Consider the following 19383-nt stretch of genomic DNA (forward strand, 5'->3'; position numbering starts at 1 on the left):
ATATAGAAGCACTCACAGGTCTTGAAGTGGAGATAATGTCAGAAATAAATGATTTAGTGTTTTTGTTTTAAAGTAGTGAGAACATCAGTTAAATCCTTTTCTTTGTTTAATGGCATTCCCTTAGTGCTTTAGGTATCCTACACATATTAAAGCTCACATTTCCTAGTTTGTACATATGCAGTTGTGCTCAAAAGCACATGTGCGGTGTAATGGGCCCAATCATCATTTTCGCACATAGGTGCACCCAATGCATGTTTGCGCATGTATGTGGGGCGAAGGACTTTAAAAACATTTTTATGTGATCTCATTTTTTTAACTTTAATTTTTCTTTAACTCTTTTTTCATTTAACTTTATTGGTATCACATAGGGAGCTAACAAGCCAATATACAGTGACAGGTCCTCTTTATGGTCACCTAGGGACCCCCAGAGAAGCTGATGAAGCAGAGATCTGCTTCATAAGCTCTCCCCAGCTTCTGTAACCAAGAATGACAGCTGAATGTGTAAGTGATGTAATATACATAATTTCCTGCATTCAGAGACCGGAGAGGAGATTGTAAGGAGATTGTATACTGAACTCCCTCTGGTCTCCTGTGACAGAGCCGCCATGCCGGTCCCAACCCGCAGTGCTCGGGATTATCGGGAGGAGCCGTACATCCGCATGCATAATGCAAGAGATCGGGCGTCTTCACAGACGCCAGATTGCTTGTATGATGTAAACAGCCATCACTGGTTGTTTACATTTTCAACAGATTTCCAGCTCGTGTGCTCCGCCTAGCAGGAGCGGGGCGGGAAAGGATGTTTAACCACTTGTTGTCCGGAGCAATTTCTTACTATTTGCACACATATGATAACATCTGAGTTTTTGCCTAGAAAACAGCTTCAAACCCCCAAACAATTATATATTCTCTGAAGGCAGAGGCCCTGTAGAATAAAAAATGCTAGTTGCAAGTTTTTATGTCGTAAGGTATTTGCTCAAATGTTTATCAAAAAAGTATTTTTAGGATAAAATACACTAAAATGAAATTTAGTGCACAGAAACAGAATATAATACCCAATTTTTTTGATAAAATATACAAGATGGGGTCACGTCGGGTAAATAGATACCAAACATGTCAAGCCTTAACATTTTAAAAGATTTTACCGCTCATCAGTTTAGTGCTAACAGTGATTAATGGCTATAGAATTATTCCTCTCACTCCAATGTTCGCTGCGATATGTAACATGTGTAGCACAATTTTAATTTTGCACGCAGGCGCACCAACGCATGTTTGCCTATGTATGTGCGTTATTTTTTAAACACTTTTTTTACACTAACTTTATTGCTATCACATAGGGGGCTAACAAGCCCCTATTTAATAGCAGATAGGGTGTGACAGGTTCTCTTTATGGAGACTTCACGGGTCTTTCAGACCCCTAATGTCACCAAGGGATCCCAAAGAAGCAGAGGAAGCAGAATTCTGCTTTCCCAGCTTCTTCCCCTGGCTCTAAGAGCAGGAGAATGTAAACAGTGACACTGGAAGTGATGTAATACACATCACTTTCGGGTCCAATGATTGGAGGAGATATCAGCATCTGGAAGCCTGCTGATCTCTCTCTGATTGTTGCCGGAAAACCCGCTGTGCTAAATAAATTGGTTTAGTAGTATAGTATAAATTTAATGTTTCTGCTTATTGTGGGTGTGTGTTAGCCACTTGCTTACCGGGGTGTTAAACCCGCTTCCTGTCCAGGCCAATTTTCAGTATTCAGCGCTGCGGTACTTTGACTGACATTTATTGCGTCATGCAATGCTGTACTGAAATGAATTTTATACAATTTTTTTGGGAACAGATAGAGCTTTCTTTTGGTGGTATTTAATCACCACTTTATTTTTTACTATATTAATACCCAGTTTTCTTGTAAAATATAAAAGACAGGGTCACGTCGGGAAAATAGACACCAAACATGCCAAGTCTTAAAATTATGCGCGCCTGCGAAACCTCAAAAAACTACAATGCCCAAAATCGGCCATAGGCAACGCTTTACAAGCTTTTACCGTTCATCAGTTTAGTGTTATCAGTGATTGATGGACCTATCGTTTGCGGCGATATGTAACATGTATACCGCAATTGTCGCTTTCGCGCGCGGGCGCACCCAGCGCGTGTTTATGTTTATATATGCGTGTACGTGGGGGTGGGGGACTTAAACATTTTTGGGTTTTTTTCTTTATATGTGACTTTTATTTTATTTTTTACTTTTTATTTTTTTACACTTAATGTTATTGCTATCACATAGGGGGATAACAATCCCTCTATGTGATAGCACAGGCACACTGACAGGTCCTCTTTATGGAGACATTAGGGGTCTTTAAGCCCCCTAATGTTACCTGGGAACCCCCAAAGAAGCTGATGAAGCAGAGATCTGCTTCATCAGCTTCTTCTCTCTGGCTATAGCAGCCAGAGGACTGACAGGTGAATGCAGAAGGGATGTAATACACATCCCTTCTGCATTCAGACGTCGGAGGGAGATCAGCAAGGAGGAAGATGCTGAACTCCCTCCCATCTTCCTCCTGACACCCTCCTGAGCCGGTCCCGGGCCACAGATGCGGCAGCGGAGCCCGGGATTGAAGGTGAGGGTGCAGGAGGGGGCAGTGTGGGGACGGCGGGAATGCGGGAGGGGGGGGGCGCACATGGCGGCGCATACAAGTGATCAGACGGCTATAGAGCCGCTGATTGCGTGACCACGCCGGGAAGGATCCGCCGTCCGCCTGTAATTTTACAATGGGCAAGGGGTTAAAAATAATAAATATAAATAAATGCTATGGAAAGAAAAAAAATAAATTGGTTTAGTAATATTAAATAAGATGATTTCATTTTTCTGAGTGTGTACATAATTATAATTTTTTAAATAATATTTACTTTATTTTAAACACCTTTTCTGGCCCAGTCACATCAATTGCGGTGCATTCCAGAGCGGTAGCTGCTGGAACGCACAGCAATTGCACACTAAGCTTTGGGGGCAGGAGGGTGCATGACAGTGCATTGAAGTCAATGGCACCGCAGCCACATCCCCGCCCACAGTGCGATCGGACGTGTGGCAAAACATTGCCTGCATTCCAGTTCACTACAAACACACAAAAATAGAGCATGCAGCATTATTTTGCGTGCACACTGGGCCGAAGCATAGGCATTGTTTTCCCACGCGTTCCATCACACTGCGGGTGGGGGGGAGGCTGCGGTGCCATTGACTTCAATGCATCGCCACGCCCTCTCCTGCCCCAGAAGGAAGGGGGAAGTTTAGTGTACCATTGCATTGTATTGCATGTACGCATGTATGATTGCATATTACACTTAATATGCATTGTATTGCAGTGGAGCTCTGCTATACACTCACACACTGCACATTACTGTGAGTTTTATTGCCGTTTAGGGCCCAAGAAAATGCTTGCCCAGAATCCAATCAGTAATAAAGGCGTGCCTGGTTTAGAGGAAGGGTCAGATGCCTAGGGTGTGGGGGTGCTGTGCCCTGGATAAGGGTCAGGTTCCCAGGGAGGGAGCATTGTGCCTAAAAAGAAGGGTCAAATGCCCAGGGAGGGGGTACAGTGCCCAGGGAAAGGGTCAGGTGCCCAGAGAGGGGGTATTGATTCCAGGTGAAGGGTGAGGGGATGACACCCAGGGAAGGGAGTGGTCTGTGTATGGGGGGGAGGGTATGCAGAAAACAGATCTGAGAGGGGATGTGTCTGTGTATGGGGGAAGGGACTGAAGGCAGATCTGTATCCAGGAGAATGGGACACCCAGGGAAGGGCCTTTGCTAAAGAGAGGGGTCGCACTCCCTGTAAGTGGAGGAGCCTTTATTGTATATCATGTAGTGAGGTGGAAAGGGGGTACGGTGCACAGGAAAAGGGTCAGATGCCCAGGGTGTGAGGTTGCTGTGCAGGTTGCAGGTCTGAAGCTAAGGGGTGCATGTGTCCCAGTCACTGCATTAGGAGGGGTGCCGTTGGCAGGGTGAGCAACCACCCAGGGGTGGACTTACCACAACAGGGCCAAAGTGTGGGGGGCAGTAAGATCCGGTCCTAGCCCCCCACCCCACAATACTACCTGGCACATACACAGTATTAAGAGTTAAGGGTATGCCGACTTTTGAACAGGGGTCATTTAGTTTTTTTTACATTTGTTGCCATGTTTTGTTTTATGATTGTACCATTCTGTTATGACCTACAGTTGTATATGAATCCCATAAGAAATACAAGAAATGTGTTTTGCCTGCTCATGTTTTCTTTAAAAACGGTACAAATACTACCAAGGGTATGCAAACTTTTGATCACAACTGTATGTTCCCTCATGTTTTTGTTTCTTTTATGACTGTTGCATGAATAGTAGGCATTAAACTAAGGGTTCACCTAAAAAAAACAATGGTATGGCTTTACAACAGCCATATCACAGCTTTTTTTTCTTTTTTTTTTTAAAGAGCACCACACTTTTATAAAGGGCAGTGCAATAAAAAAGAAGGTGGGATGCAAACAAAAAATAATTAGGGAGAAGAGGCTGATCAGGTGATCTATTAAAGTCTTGTAACTGATGGACTGGTGTCTTTAATCAACCTCAACAATTCAATGTAACCATATAACTGGTCTGTCTTTCAACCACAGATTTCCCTTTGCTGTGTTAAGAAATGAGAACTATGTGAACTACTTCAGGCTCTACCTGCAGTCTGCATTTTATGAATGGGCCGCAAAATGCATGCCCTGGTATAGAGTAACCTAGGGGGTTTATAGCGGAGAGTTGATAGTGTTAGGCACTCTCTTTTATAAATGAGCCCCTTAGGTGTATGTCCCATCAAAGGATTAATGTAGGTGCTTACAGATATCATGTTGCAATGGATTACTTTAGATTCCAAATGAGTGTAAATATGGTAAGCTTTCTGAGGTAAACATAGTTGCAGTATTTCATGAACAATGTTAGCGTTTTTTGGACTGCCTTCATTCAGATTGGATGGCAGACCAACACAGCAAGGTGAGCCAGGAACTTGGTTTCAGAGAACATGAACATGCAAACATGTTCATGTTACAGGATTGTCGGTGATCTGAGTGCAAGGTGTAACGACAATGTAGCTTGCAGTATCTGAGTTGGGGTAAAGTGAGTTGCTCACTTGCATTCTGAGTTTAATGTGAGCCTCATGGTATCACTCTTCTCTGGTCACACTGTAAGCATTAGAGCTCCCCCTAGCTGCATTACTGGGAGGTCGATTCATTTACCTGCTACATTAACTTATAGCTGGGACAGGCAGTAGGCTGTTTAGTGGGTGCTTACAGTTCATCTGTGACAGGCATGGGTTTTCTTGTGTAAAATATGTAATATCAATCCTAGTAACATTTTCAATTGTAAAGCAAGTGTAGAAATTAAATTACTTCTGCATATCCTCGTAAATGCAGTTCTACATGATCAGGTTGGGAACACGTGTGTTCCACAGACAAGGTTTCTATAATGGATAAATCTATCTATCTATCTATCTATCTATCTATCTATCTATCTATCTATCTTACATTTTTTATTAATATTATTATTAATTGTTGTGTATCTAGAAATGTAAACAAGAAAATTACTATGCTCACCATTAGATTTCACATGCTCTGTAGTAATACTGTGATGTGGGAGCAGGCTCCATCTATTTGCATGCATGTTGAACGAGAATCCATAACGCCAGCAGAGTTTTCAATTATTTGAATGATTGCTTCTGTGGTTTTTGTTTAAAAACCGGGTAAGGCACAGGTAATTCTTTATTGGAACTGTGTTTTTAATATAGTCTATTCATTTTCTCTCTCTATTTTGTTTAACATTGTTAGATCACAGCTCCAAGTACTGGTACAAGCACTGACATAAATACAAAGAAAATTGCCAGTGTTACTGATATTTGTGAATCCATGAAGCAGCAACTGCTGGTCTTGGTGGAGTGGGCAAAATACATTCCTGCTTTCTGTGAGCTTCCTCTGGATGACCAGGTAAGAAATGTGTAAATAAATAAGATTAAGCTGCACTGAATCAACAAGACATTCAAAGTTAACAATGCAATTCAAATAGGAATTATGCTTTTACTGTAATACCTTAATACTTGTAGACATTTTAAAAAGGTAATATGAAAAACAAATGAGTAGTTCCCAATACATTGTGTGCACAATGTTTTAAAACCTCTATATCTTTTGCTATCCATTTAGTATTGAAAAAAAAACATATATTTTACTTGTTGGGACATATTTTGGTTTATTTACTGAAGAAGCAGAGACTGTTCACTTAAGTAAACAGAATGTATACTTATCTTAGTCAATGGAGAAAGCTCGGGTTCACTTCAATCATCCAATAATGGGCAAGGCAAAATCCTTTTTATTTTCCTGCACGAGTGGGTGTTCAAAGTGAACCCAACTTCATTTTATTCTTTAACCTAAGTAACTATGTACTTTGTCAATGTGGACCTCAAGTCAAAAGGTGAAAATGTGTTATGTTATAGGAAACATCTAGAAATATTACTTGTGCCCAAGCAGCATCCTAAGAATTGGGTTTTTTTTTCTTGATTTCCTTCTGAAAAATAGTACTGCACTTCCTGGCATGTCATTGTGCCTAGGCATTGCTTTGCCTACAGGCTAAATGCTGTATAAATGCTGTGTGAGATCTAAGGCCCTGCAGCCTCTGACTGCTGGTCTTGGGAGATTTTGAGTAAGATTTGATGATGTCACTACTGTGCTGCTTACTGTACTCCTTGCTTGAGGCTCTGCAAACAGGTAGCAAAGCCGTTCCTCTACAAAGATGGCCACCTACACACAGAGACACAGTACAGAACAAGTGATGGTATGTCAGTAATGGGTAAAGATTAGCTGCAGGGAGATCCTAGGCAATACCAATGAATAGCCCTTTGCCCTCTTTCTGTCTTTTTAAAACAGGTTTTTAGGGTCCTGTAGTTCTTTAAGTGAACAATCTCTACTTTAAAGGGGAACGTGTAGGTGTTTTGCTAGAGTTTTTAATTTTAAAAATATATATTAAACATATGTTTTCAGTCAGGTGAATTTGAAACATGTCATATAAGTATTTTATATTTCCATATTCATTCAGTAGATAGAGCTATTTTTTGCATGTTTCCTAGCTACAGTGGTGTTATCTGCTTTACCTAAAAAAAACTATTTACGGAGCTCAGTAGCACATGAATCAGGGAAATAACCCATCTCCCTCTCTCCTATTTCTTCCAACTTTGTACAGATGGCTTTGTATAAAGTTTGCATCTGTAAGGCAAAGAGCGTTTGATGTTATTTTTTTTATTAAATAGGGTACAAACTAATATGTACCAAAACAAAGGAGACTGCAGAATTACAAAAATCATTTACAATCACCTTTTTAACTTTATTACACATATAGATCTATTTATATGTTAAAGGAGAACTATGAGGTGAGTGCTTTTCACTCACCTCATAGTTCTAGCCGACCTGTAACAATGAGACTGTCACAGGTCGGCTCAGTAGATCGGGAGGTGAGCAAACACATACCGGGTTCGCTCACCTCTCGATCCTGTCACGGCTCTCTGCCGTGACAGGGGGAGGGGCTGGATTCCCCTCTCCCCGCTCCGATCTGCCAGCGCTGACTGGCGGAAAGGATGGAGGAGGGGGCGGGTACAGCTGGCTCTGCCTCTAGATAGGCAGAGCCAGCTGTCACTCACGCAGCTGGGCGGATCCCGTCATCTAAGTCGGGATCCGCTCCGGCTGCGGCGTCTCAGTATACCGCGAGCTGTAGCTCGCGGTATACTGAGCTTAGGGTAACGCGAGGACAATAGTTTGTGTCCTCCTGTTACCCTAAGAAGAACTATGGGGGAAAAAACTGACCCCATAGTTCTCCTTTAATAGCAGTTGTATACAGTGCGTCATTTTGAACTCCAGGCTTTTACAATCAAACCCTGTTTCCAAAGGATTTTACAGTCAAATGCTCCTACCACAGTCTTAAACATGGATGGTAGGACTATTTTTGGTAGAACCAGCTAATCAGTCTGTATGATGGTATCAGTCGATATGGTGGATGAATCCTATGCAAAAACAGGGAGAACAAAAAAGCTGCTTGTAGATAGTGCCTTTGATTGCAATCACACCCAAGTGCTGCAGGGCCATTTTTCCAAACATGTAGATGCTAAACAAGACGTTTTAAAGTGTAACTCCAGCCAAGTGATTCAAAAAACATACTACAAATGTTAAAATAAAGCCATACTTACTAACCTGTGGTCCACTGATCTCCTGCTCAATCAATTCCGGTTGTTACAACCAGCTTGGCAAAGACTCTTTTCTTGCTGACTGATGTTGTTGCCACCCTTCTCATCAACTTTATCACCTATGGATTGTGATAAGGGCAGGGCCAGCGTCTACATCACTAGGGTGGCAAATGGGGTTATGGTTAGGATTGCCCACGTACATTCAATCCCTGATGAATGGAGCACTGAGATGCCAGCTGTTGCAAGACCACAGATTAAGGTAAGTATTATTATCAGGGTTTTTCACAAAAGGGTGTAGGGTTTGGAGAAGGCAGGAGAAGTAAACAATCTAGGCCAAAATAGCTGATTTGGAAAAATTCTCCAATTCAGCTCACTTTCCAGTTCAGCTATGTTGTCCTAGATTGTTTGCTTCTTCTACCTTCTCCAAACTCTTCAGCCTTTATGAATAACTCTGTGTTTAAACTGTTCTTTTAAAAATGTTGAAGAATTATCAATTGCAGTTGTATTTTTTGTTTTATCACATGGCCAGAGTTTCACTTTAAATAAAATGTATTTTTACTATTGCATACTTTCTAATACTGCCTGATTTATTGGTATGAAGGGGGGGTCCATGACTGTAGTGAGCAAAATTATATTATTATACTTCAATGGAAAAGGGTGCAATATTGACTATTTTGCCCAGAGAATGACAGAGGAAACACAATTAGATATTTTTGATGACAGATTAAAGCAAGCAATCCCTAATTTTCTTTGTCTTTTATTTTAGTAGTTACCAGCTAACTATAGATATACCAATTATTTGACTTGATATATGTTTTTTTAAATCTTATTTCGAAAGGTTGCCTTATTAAGGGCTCATGCTGGAGAACATCTTCTTCTGGGAATAACAAAACGTTCCATGCTGTTTAAAGACATTTTACTTTTAGGTAACTGACCGTTTTTGTTCTCTGCTTTAACATTTGAATAATAATATTATATATGTATAGATATCAAAGATCTCAACAAAATATATTTATTCTTTTAAAGGGAACAGCTATGTCATTCACAGGAACTGTAGCGAGATTGAAATAAGCCGCGTTGCAAACAGAGTTTTGGATGAACTTGTCCAGCCTTTTCAGGAGATCCAAATAGATGACAATGAATTTGCCTGCTTAAAGGCAATTGTATTTTTTGATCCAGGTACATCTTTAGTGTAAAAAGAAAAAATAAATAAAATGTATTTAATAAAGAAAAGGTGCTTGCAGGTTATGATGTTGTGGGGAAGTTAAAGCATAGGATGTAATTTTGTCTTGTAAATAAGATACATGGCATGCAGCTAATCTGGACAAATACTAGCAGACTCAGATGCTTGAAGGGAATTTGTCAGGAATACAATATGGGAGATAACATTGTTGACTTGTGTTAGGAGATTTCCTAAAAAATCTCAGATTAGTCATACTGCTTTAAAGCATTTCCTAGTTCAGAAGGAACCTATCAGTATTGGAGTGTAGAAACCACCATTGGGGACTTGATTTTAAAGATGCAAGATGTGTCATCTTTATCCTGTCTTCACCACTTTGTGAGACACTGAGCTAGAACAAGCATTTGCACAAATAATCAGGACATGTGATACTGTATATACCTGTTCCAGCTCTGTGTCTCACCAAGTGGTGAAGACAGGCTAAACCTTGCACCTTTAAAATCAAGTCCCAAATGGTGGCTTTTACACTCCAATACTGCTATGTTCCTTCTGAACTAGCAGAAGCAATATTACTAATCTGAGATGTTTTTGCTAAACTTGTGCTGTGTAGAAGTTAACAACAGGGATAGAGCAAGTGCTTTTATTATGGCATCTAAAGAAATGTTTTAGCCATGCAAAGTAAAATCTCTGGATCATACCGGGACAAAAAGTCATGTTCACATAATGATCAGATTTAAACGCTTAGTCACTACTTGACTAGATTTTAACTAGCATCAGCTTAATTATGTCTTGGACTTTACCTAAAGCATAATATGTTTAAATATAGGAAATCAACATTTATGACAATTTTTTTCTAACACCTATGAAGAAATTGAATTAGTCAATTGATATATAGTGTTCTATTTTCTATAGATGCCAAAGGGCTCAGCAATCCAATGAAGATTAAAAATATGCGATATCAAGTACAGATTAGTTTGGAAGATTACATTAATGACAGACAATATGATTCCAGAGGAAGATTTGGGGAGCTTCTTTTGTTACTGCCTACTCTTCAAAGTATCACTTGGCAAATGATTGAACAAATTCAGTTTGTGAAGTTGTTTGGAATGGTTAAGATTGATAATCTTCTCCAGGAGATGTTATTGGGAGGTAAGTCATTTCACCAGTAATACATTCATGAGGATTTCAAAATATCTGTTGATTGTTCACCTCTAAAATATTCCCTAACTTTTATATGAAATCGTAAGCAAGGATCAAATTATAGTTTATAAAATGTACTTTTTTAGACTTCAGGAGGCAGTTTTAGAATTGCTTCTTTTTAATTATCTTAATAGCGGTAATTAACATTGAGTTAAACTACACCAATGCAAAATAACAGGTAGGCTCAAAACATATACATAAAATTGGTTTGATGCTTTTAATCTTCAACCTATAAGCAATTAAACTTTATTTAATAAGGTCATGCAAAATCAGAAAAGATGTATAAAGGTGCCCATACACCTTACGATTATCGTACGACAATCGTTTGCGATCGACTTTTCGTACGACAATCGTAATGTGTGAATAGAGTGCCCGACCGATAGTACTGTACAATCGTACGACTTTTGACGGTCAAGCATGTTTGAAAACTTTGCTAGATCGTACAATGTTCGCATGGTTGGTTGCGTTTCCGTCCGTCAAAAGTCGTACGATTAACACTGCGCATGTGCAAACGAAAATAATTGCGGTCAATTACCGCAAGTCGTCCAGGTGTTTTTTTTAACTACCGCTAATTGGACCTTGCGATAATCGGGGCAAGATGGGGCCGTCGTACGAAAATCGTACGACGGTTCGATCATTGGACGAAAAGTTTCGTACGATAATCGTAAGGTGTATGGGCACCTTTAATCTGGCTGGGGTTGGTCTAGTGTGACCCCAATTTACGTCTTTAAAATGTTACACTAGTTTGCTATGCGGAGAGTCTCTGGAAGAAATATATTCAGCAACTCTCTATGCTGCTTAGGGTTGTGGAGCACAGTGCTGTGATTCTTTTCTCTGCATCATAGCACTTGGTCACGTAATCTGGGAAATAATATGGTCTTTGATATTTTCAGCATAATCAAAAGCGTAACAATCTGGGGCAGTAAAGGATGAGAGGACAGTAGAGAAAGAACTTGGGGGTGCACACAAGAGTAATCACTAAAGGGGCTGTAAGGGGGATCAATTGGGGCAGTAAAGGAAGCAAAGGAGTGTAGTTACAGCAGGGCACAGTAGACATGTGTGGCGGCAAAAAAAAACGGATTGGTTCGGTTAATTTCGGATTTTTCCTTATGTTGTTTTTTGGGATGGTTGCAGCAAAGTGACATTCGAAAAAAAGAAAGTGACATTTTTCTTTCTAGCTTGACAGTCCACAGAAACGATAATTAAAAAAAGCTTGGGGTCCCCCAATTCATACCAAACCCTTTAGGTGTGGTAAGAATTTTAGGGGGACCCCAAAACAAAAAAAAACACCTAAAAAGCTTAAAATCCCTTACCAGACCCTTGATCCGAGCAGCAACCTGACAGAGCAGGAAAGGGGGGGCAAGCGTGTGTTCCCCACCTGCACCATACCAGGCCACATGCCTTGACATGGGGAGGGTGCCAGGCAGGACCCCCTGGAAAAGCACTTCTTCACCCCAACCCTGGCCCAGTGGTGGTTTGCGGTCTGCAGGCAAGGGGGCTCTGCCAGACTGCTGCTTGGATCAAAGGATAAGGGACTTTAGGGGGGATCCCAACACCAAAAAAAAGGGTCCTCCATAAAATCCCTTACTAGACCTAAAGGGTCTGGAATGAATTGGAAGGGAGACCAATCTGTTTTTTTTTTTTTAACAACACAAGTTTATTCTGAATCACATTTGGAAAAAAATTCAGATGCATCCCAAATTTTTGTTATTGGAATATTTAGATATGTTCAGATTCGTTATTTTTTGTTTGAAAATTCGGATGTATCTGAATGTCTAAATTTCCGAAAATTCGTCTACATTTTTATTTGGAACTAAACAAATCGCACATGTCTAGGGCACTGAGGTTTTAATGCAAAGCTGTGCGACTGTGTGCAGAATGCAGTATCCCATAGCAAATGATCAGAGTTCACTTTATTGCAGTTAAATTAGTAACACAGGTATTTCTGATAGGTTGCCACTGGTTACTGCACTTTTCCAAACATTTTGCTTTCTTCAGTGCCTTATAGAGTGATCCTGCTTGTGTATTTATTATTTTTTTTAAAACAGTTTATAGTTTCATATTGATATGAATTAGGCACGGTAATAAATTTTTTACATTTACCATATACAGCAGGGGTAGGCAACCTTGGCACGGCAGCTGTGGTGAAACTACAAATCCCACCACTCCCCTGGGAGTCATACCAGTGACTTGCAATACCTTTTGAGGATTTGTAGTTTCACCACAGCTAGAGTATCAACCCCTAATATACAGTATTATTTTGCACCTAGTCTTCCAATTCACACTTGGTTTAATGCTGATGCTTAGCTCCAGTAAACCTCCCAGTCTAGTGAGAATGTATTAAATATTCTCTAAGCACTTTCTCATTAGTATTACAGTTTTTGCTATTCTATTAACTAGTGTTTTCCGTATAATCCTCGGTTTTGGACAATCGTTACAGAGAAACCTTGCCATATTGATGTGTTTGGCCCAAATTAGCAGAGTAATCGAACAATACAGTTCAAGCAGACCATAACACTCAAAAACCAAATTCTACCAATGCATCCCTCTATGCATGATGATTAATAATAACAGACATGTCAGGTGTAAAATGCTGTGATTTTGAGATACTTACACTTGCAGAGCATTAACTTCCTGCTGTGAAAGGGTAAAATGACTTCAGTTTGCCAAAGCAATGCACACTGGGATTGCCTTGTTATCAGCAGAGCATTGCTGGGAAATATCATCTGTAATCTCATGAGATCTAAGGGAAAGGCGTTTTCCTCCCCTGAGATGATGTGTATGGTCACATGTCCTAGTCACATGTGCCAGAAATCAAAGAAGAGAATGGAGAGCTAGTAATCTGCCCTTAGTAAACATGCCCACTGCCAGAAGACTGGGGAATAAAAGAGAAATAAGGTATGCAAAGAATGTGTTTGTAGATTGTCATTACTAAACATTTCTAAAGGTGTGTTTGTTTTTTTTAAAGATATGGGTAAAAGTCCCCTTTAATCTATCCCCACCATTGTACATTAAGAAGGATTGAGAATAAGTTGTAGTGTCAATTACTTAAAGTCTTTTAGGTTGGGTCTGGTCAGACCAGATCATATCATATATACTACATGTTCTTGATAAACCTGTTAAGTCTTTGCTGAAAATGTTCAACTTTCAAATACTTATTCATTTTTTAACAGGTTCAGCAACAGAGTCTAGTCACATCCATCCTGTCCATCCTCATATAGTGCAAGACCCTCTAGTGGGACAGACACTGCTCATAAGTTCCATGTCTTCTACACTACACTCAGAACAGATTGGTGTGTATATTAAGCATGTTAAAATACTTCCAGTGTGGTAAATGCAGCAAATGTTTCAATAAATATAATGTGTCCACTAAAACTATTATGTAAAAAATATACAATTCTTGCCTGGGGATTCTACATGTATGCCAGAATTGCATTATAGAAACATATGTGCATTTCAAATTTTGCATAGTTTTTAATTTTTTTACATTGAAAACAATATTTTCTCTTTACTTGCATAAATATAAATTTGCCTGTTTGGCATAAGTATGACTACATCTGTTATAGCTGATCTCTAGACAGCTACAGTATAAAAAAAAACTACTTAAAGAAGTATCGCCATCATTTACATTTTTGTGTAGAATGCCCCAGAATCGGGTCTGCTACAGCGCTGGCTTGGTTTGCGCTCCTCTCTGGATTGTGCTGAATGCTGTCTGTCTGGAGAAGCCCAAGCAGGCAGGATGCCTGTTTTCTTTTATAGGGCTCAATCCAGACACAGTGGCCACATCCATGGGCTGACTTTCCGCTCAGTGGCAGCTGGGGTTGGGATAAATCTTTTACATGCAGAGTACTAGCTGACAGCTTGTATTATTGTCATTCCGTTGTTGTAAATTATGAGAGTTGTAATTTCCAACTAATATATGAGATAGACTCATTACATGCAAAGCAAGATAATTCAAGCCGTGATTTGTCATAATTGTAACAGTGTCAGCACTGACATAGTGATTACATGGCTTTCAGTTTCCTACATGGTGAAATTTAAAGTACTATTAAAGTCACTTTTATTTTTATATACATCTACTGCTAGCAAGCATTAGACATATGCTAAAACATAGAAAAAATTAAAAAGTTACCCAATAGGTGTCTCCGCTGCTCACTCGCGTCTGAAGATCTGAAGATTCTAGCGGCCGTGAAGGATGATGGGGCGGGCAAATTTGCACAGTAGAGATCTTCGTCGGGGAGACACAGTGTAAGTCAATGCAGACAGTCGTGAGCGTGCACATTGGACAGACACCGTGGGACACAGAAGACACAGCAGTCAGCGCTGGATCAGTGACCGGAACCAGCGCTGGAGGGACTCCTGAAAAATACTGGAAAGAAGAAGATGATCGGATCAAGAGGCATTATTTAAGGTAAGTAGACATGTGCGATTCGTTTCGTTACGAATCGAAATTCGTACGAATTTTCCTGAAATTCAGAAGCATCCGAAATACGAATTGCAGTTTCCGAATTATATCCGAAATACGAAATTCCGTTAACGAATTTCGGATCCGAATTTCTTTGAAACAGGAACTAATATTACCCCTGTAAATGAGGTTGAAAAACATGACAAGATTTTTTTTTTAATCCGAAATACGGATCCGCTGCTGCTGTGGGTTGCATTACAATACACAGTCAGGAAATACGAAATTCCGTTGACGGAATTTCGTTCCGTTACAAACATTCGTTATATTGAAGTTAAAAAGCAAAGTACATTTGTTAATATATTGGAGTTGATGGCAGTTTTTTTTAATCCGAAATACGAAATTCGGATATGGAATCCGTTAACGGAATTTGTATTTCGTTTGGTTGACCAATCAGAGGTTTTCTCTTCTGCTGCTGACAGTTGCATTATAATACAGGCAGGAAATACTAAATTCCGTTGACGGAATTTCATTCCGTTACGAACATTTGTTATATTGAAGTTAAAAAGCAAAGTACATTTGTTAATATATTGGAGTTGATGGTAGTTTTTTTTTTATCCGAAATACCAAATTCGGATCCGGAATCCGATAAAAAAACAACTACCACATCGACTCCAATATTAACAAAGGTATTTTTGCTTTTTAACTTCATCATAACGAATGTTCGTACAGTTACGAAAATGTGCCGAAACTAACGAAAATTCGTATTTCGAACGAATCCGAATTGAGTTTCGGACACGAATTACGAAATACGAAATAACGGATATTCCGAAACGGAAGGAAACGGAACTAATTTTGTGACGGCGCACAAGTCTAGAGCAGCATGGGGGGAAATTGTGACTTTGTCACTTTAAGGCCAGTTTTGCTATTTCCATATTGGCAAAAAATTTAATTTTACCCGGTAAATTAAGTTTGTAAAAATCATTTGCTTCTTGCTATTGATAAATTGTAAATGTATATGGCTAAGTATATTTATTTTTAATTTTGTGTTTTAGCCACTCCTGAAACACCTCTGCCTTCTCCTCCTCAAGGGTCAGGACAAGAACAGTATAAGCTATCCACAAACCATGCAACTGTCATTACACATCAGTCAATCTTGAAGCAAAAACCTTGATATTTTGTACATATTAATGAAAAGAATGGACACTGCCAGTTTTGCTCCTCTGAAGCCCTCAGCAAGCAGCTGCACTTAGGATGGCGCATTGCACAGTCATCTAGAAATAAAGTGTATTAGAGTCACTACTGGTAACTTGTTAAATGAGATATTTCATATATCAGGCCTTTTATTAATTTCATATATTTTCCTAATGAAATTGTTATATGTTAAAATTAATAAATTAATAGATTTGGCAATATATTATAATATTGCTATTTTACTACTTGTTTATACATACTTTAAAGTATATTATATGCAAAATATAATTTATGTTCTTTTATTAAATATGTGTTACTATATTTTACTGCAAACCTGTATCCAGTCTCACATTAGATATACTAGCCAAATGTGTCAAAGTAATTTTAATTTTTGGAAAAGGTCCAATTAAACTTGCAGGGTAGGTTTGCCAGAGTAAATTTTGACATTATGTGATAAATGTGCTTTCTAACTAATATTTTTGTTTAGATAGATAAAATTACTTTGGAAACACCTTCATGCTAATATATCATACTTTATCATTATCAAAACAAAATACAAGCTTATTTTTTTCTATATATATATATCAAGTTAAACTTGTGCCAATGTTTACAGTACATCAGTACAAAAGCAACTGTGATACTCTTTAATTTTCTTTAACTCTCATATTTGCAAAGTAAACTTGTTTATTGAGGATCAAGGATACACATGTAATGCAGAAATGCACAAATACAGAGAATACAGAAGCATAAACAAATGGCTTTATAATGTTTAACAAATCCAACAAAGATTTACTGCACATGGTAATAACTGTCAAAATGTTGAAATAATTATTTTTATTTAATAAACGAAATTACCAAACGCTGTAATTTTTATTTAGATAGCTTTATTCAGCAAGCATGTATTAGTAATACTAGACATGTAGATGATGTTACTGTTTGGATAAATAAAATTAGGCTCTTACATTTTGGAAAACATTATCAATTCAAGAGGTATTGATCTTCACACTGAAGTATGTATTTACCACATATGTAGGGCCTTTTATTTTGTATTTTCATGGTATGCAAGAGTTTTTGAGAAAAGCAAAACTAAGCTAAACATTTTTCTACCCTAATCTTAGAAGATACATTTAAGTGATACTAATTCTGGGCAAAGGTAGATAATAAATGAATATTACTTTTGGGGGCCAAAATATCAGGCACATTGTGGGGGACATTCCTGACCTCCAGAGTGATAAAAGGGCTTGCCATATATTTCCTCAAAGTAAAACACCTTAATTTGTATAGATGAACGAAGTTGCAGTGTTTTGTTTCGTACAACCCATGACATTATAGGGAATTCAAAATACTGATATACTGATTTAATAAGCTAGAGTAAATAATTTCACTTGCATTTTGGAAGTATCCTAACTGTAATGTGGTGGCATTTATAAAAAGATTTTATGATTATTTTATTCTTGATTTCTAATAATTATTGACCATTGATTAATGGGATGAAAAAAAAGTGGTTGTAAGCTAAAAACATGCATGTTTAGTAATAGCAATCCATAACCAGATACGTATAGATAAATGCAGACTTTTTATTCTTTGCATACCTTATTTTTCTTTCCCTCTCCATTCTTCTCACAGTGGCCATTTTTAAGGGCAGATTGGTCTACTGTATCTCCATTTATGTCCTGCAACTCTGGCACATGTGCTAGGACATGTGACCATGCACATTATCTCAGGGGAGGAAAATGCCTTTCCCTGAGATCTCATGAGATTACAATGAGATTTCTCAGCAATGCTCTGTGACTTAACCTTCCCAGGATGCAATGCTTGGGCAAAATACATCACTTTTGCCAAAGAAACATGTAAGTAAATTGAAAATATGTTTGTTTAACTAATGAATGTAAGATGATTTCATATCAGCATGCAGAGCTGCATGCTGATGTGTATTTAAGCCAAAGGGGGTAAAGGTCCACTTTAAATTTCATCAACAATTCTTTGGCTTTTTATAGTGTGAATGTTACCAGTGGGTCTTTAATATTGTGCATCTTGTTCTAGTAATCATCTGATATTCCAATTTTGAGTGGTTGATAGCAAGCACATACTTATATTCTTATATCTTACAGAAACATCAGTGGTGAGTCATTTACACCAGAATTTAAAGTTCTACTAAATTGTCATGGTTACTGCAAAGCAAAATGGTGGTGTCATGCTTTCCTGATGAAAAAAAAAACAGAATCAATACAGTCCCATTTTAATTGTTAAATTGTGGTACACAAACTACAGTGTAGTAGTGTAATAGCAGAAGTGTAGACTTTACTGAAATACAATGTACAAGTATGGGGACTTCAGGCATGCTCTCTATGCAAATAAATCTTGGCAAAAGGACTGGGTAAGGTAATATTTAGATGGAAGCGTTCACCAGACCAGACCAGACCATCTACCTGCAGAATGCACTATTTACACATCTGTACCACATCCACACAAGGATGATATATCTGATCTGGTCAGTAACTGAAGAGCCACAAAGAGGTAGGAAATTTTCAGGTAATGCTCCCTGAGAAATGTATTCAAATGTCCCTTCTTGGTAAAATCAAATATATTGTTGGCACTTGAGTTTCTGTATGTGATAATAAGCCATCAAAGATAAAGCAATAATAAAGAAATCCACCAGTATCCATCCAGGATTTATATATACCATTTTGGGTGTAATTGTGCATTGTATTGAGCGTATACTTGATGACTATTACATTACTAATAAACATAAGCTTCCTTTTTCAGTTTCCACCCTTAACTTCTTTTCAATGTTATTGCTGTGTTTTATAACCCTATGCACCATAGGAAGCACTTTGAAAGCTGCAACTAAACATTTTGAAAGTTAAAATTACAGAGAGAAAATGTTTTTTGTTGTGTCTTTATACTAGGCAATCTAGCCTAATAATCATAATTTGTGCCATTTCCATTATATTGGAATAGAATAACTTTTGCATTTTAACACTACCATGCTAGACACCAATAAGCTTAAAGATGTAATAAGCTTCTAGCTTCGACATTTACTCAGGAGGAGTCCTTGTGCAATTAATTCCACAGTCTTTGGTAGATGCTGCAGATGAATTACGTTAGGAATCATTATATTGAAAATGGAGATGACCAGTTGAGAATTACCTTAAAATTTAACGCACAGCTGTAAGAGCTGTAATGTTATCT

General features: G+C 38.5%; 1 protein-coding gene across 1 annotated transcript in view; it reads left to right on the forward strand.

Annotated features, from left to right (window-relative positions):
- HNF4G (hepatocyte nuclear factor 4 gamma) overlaps positions 1-16171 on the forward strand; it is a 31099-nt gene extending 14928 nt beyond the window's left edge. Inside the window, exons 5-10 of the mRNA XM_018567613.1 lie at positions 5820-5975; positions 9054-9141; positions 9242-9394; positions 10308-10544; positions 13769-13888; positions 16053-16171. Of these exons, the coding sequence (XP_018423115.1) occupies positions 5820-5975; positions 9054-9141; positions 9242-9394; positions 10308-10544; positions 13769-13888; positions 16053-16171 (873 nt within the window). The remainder of the gene's footprint in view (positions 1-5819; positions 5976-9053; positions 9142-9241; positions 9395-10307; positions 10545-13768; positions 13889-16052) is intronic.
- The last annotated feature ends 3212 nt before the right edge of the window (positions 16172-19383 follow it).

The sequence above is a fragment of the Nanorana parkeri genome, unplaced genomic scaffold, assembly GCF_000935625.1.
Source record: "Nanorana parkeri isolate BGI_ZX_2015 unplaced genomic scaffold, ASM93562v1 scaffold1074, whole genome shotgun sequence".
Classification (NCBI taxonomy): Eukaryota; Metazoa; Chordata; class Amphibia; order Anura; family Dicroglossidae; genus Nanorana; species Nanorana parkeri.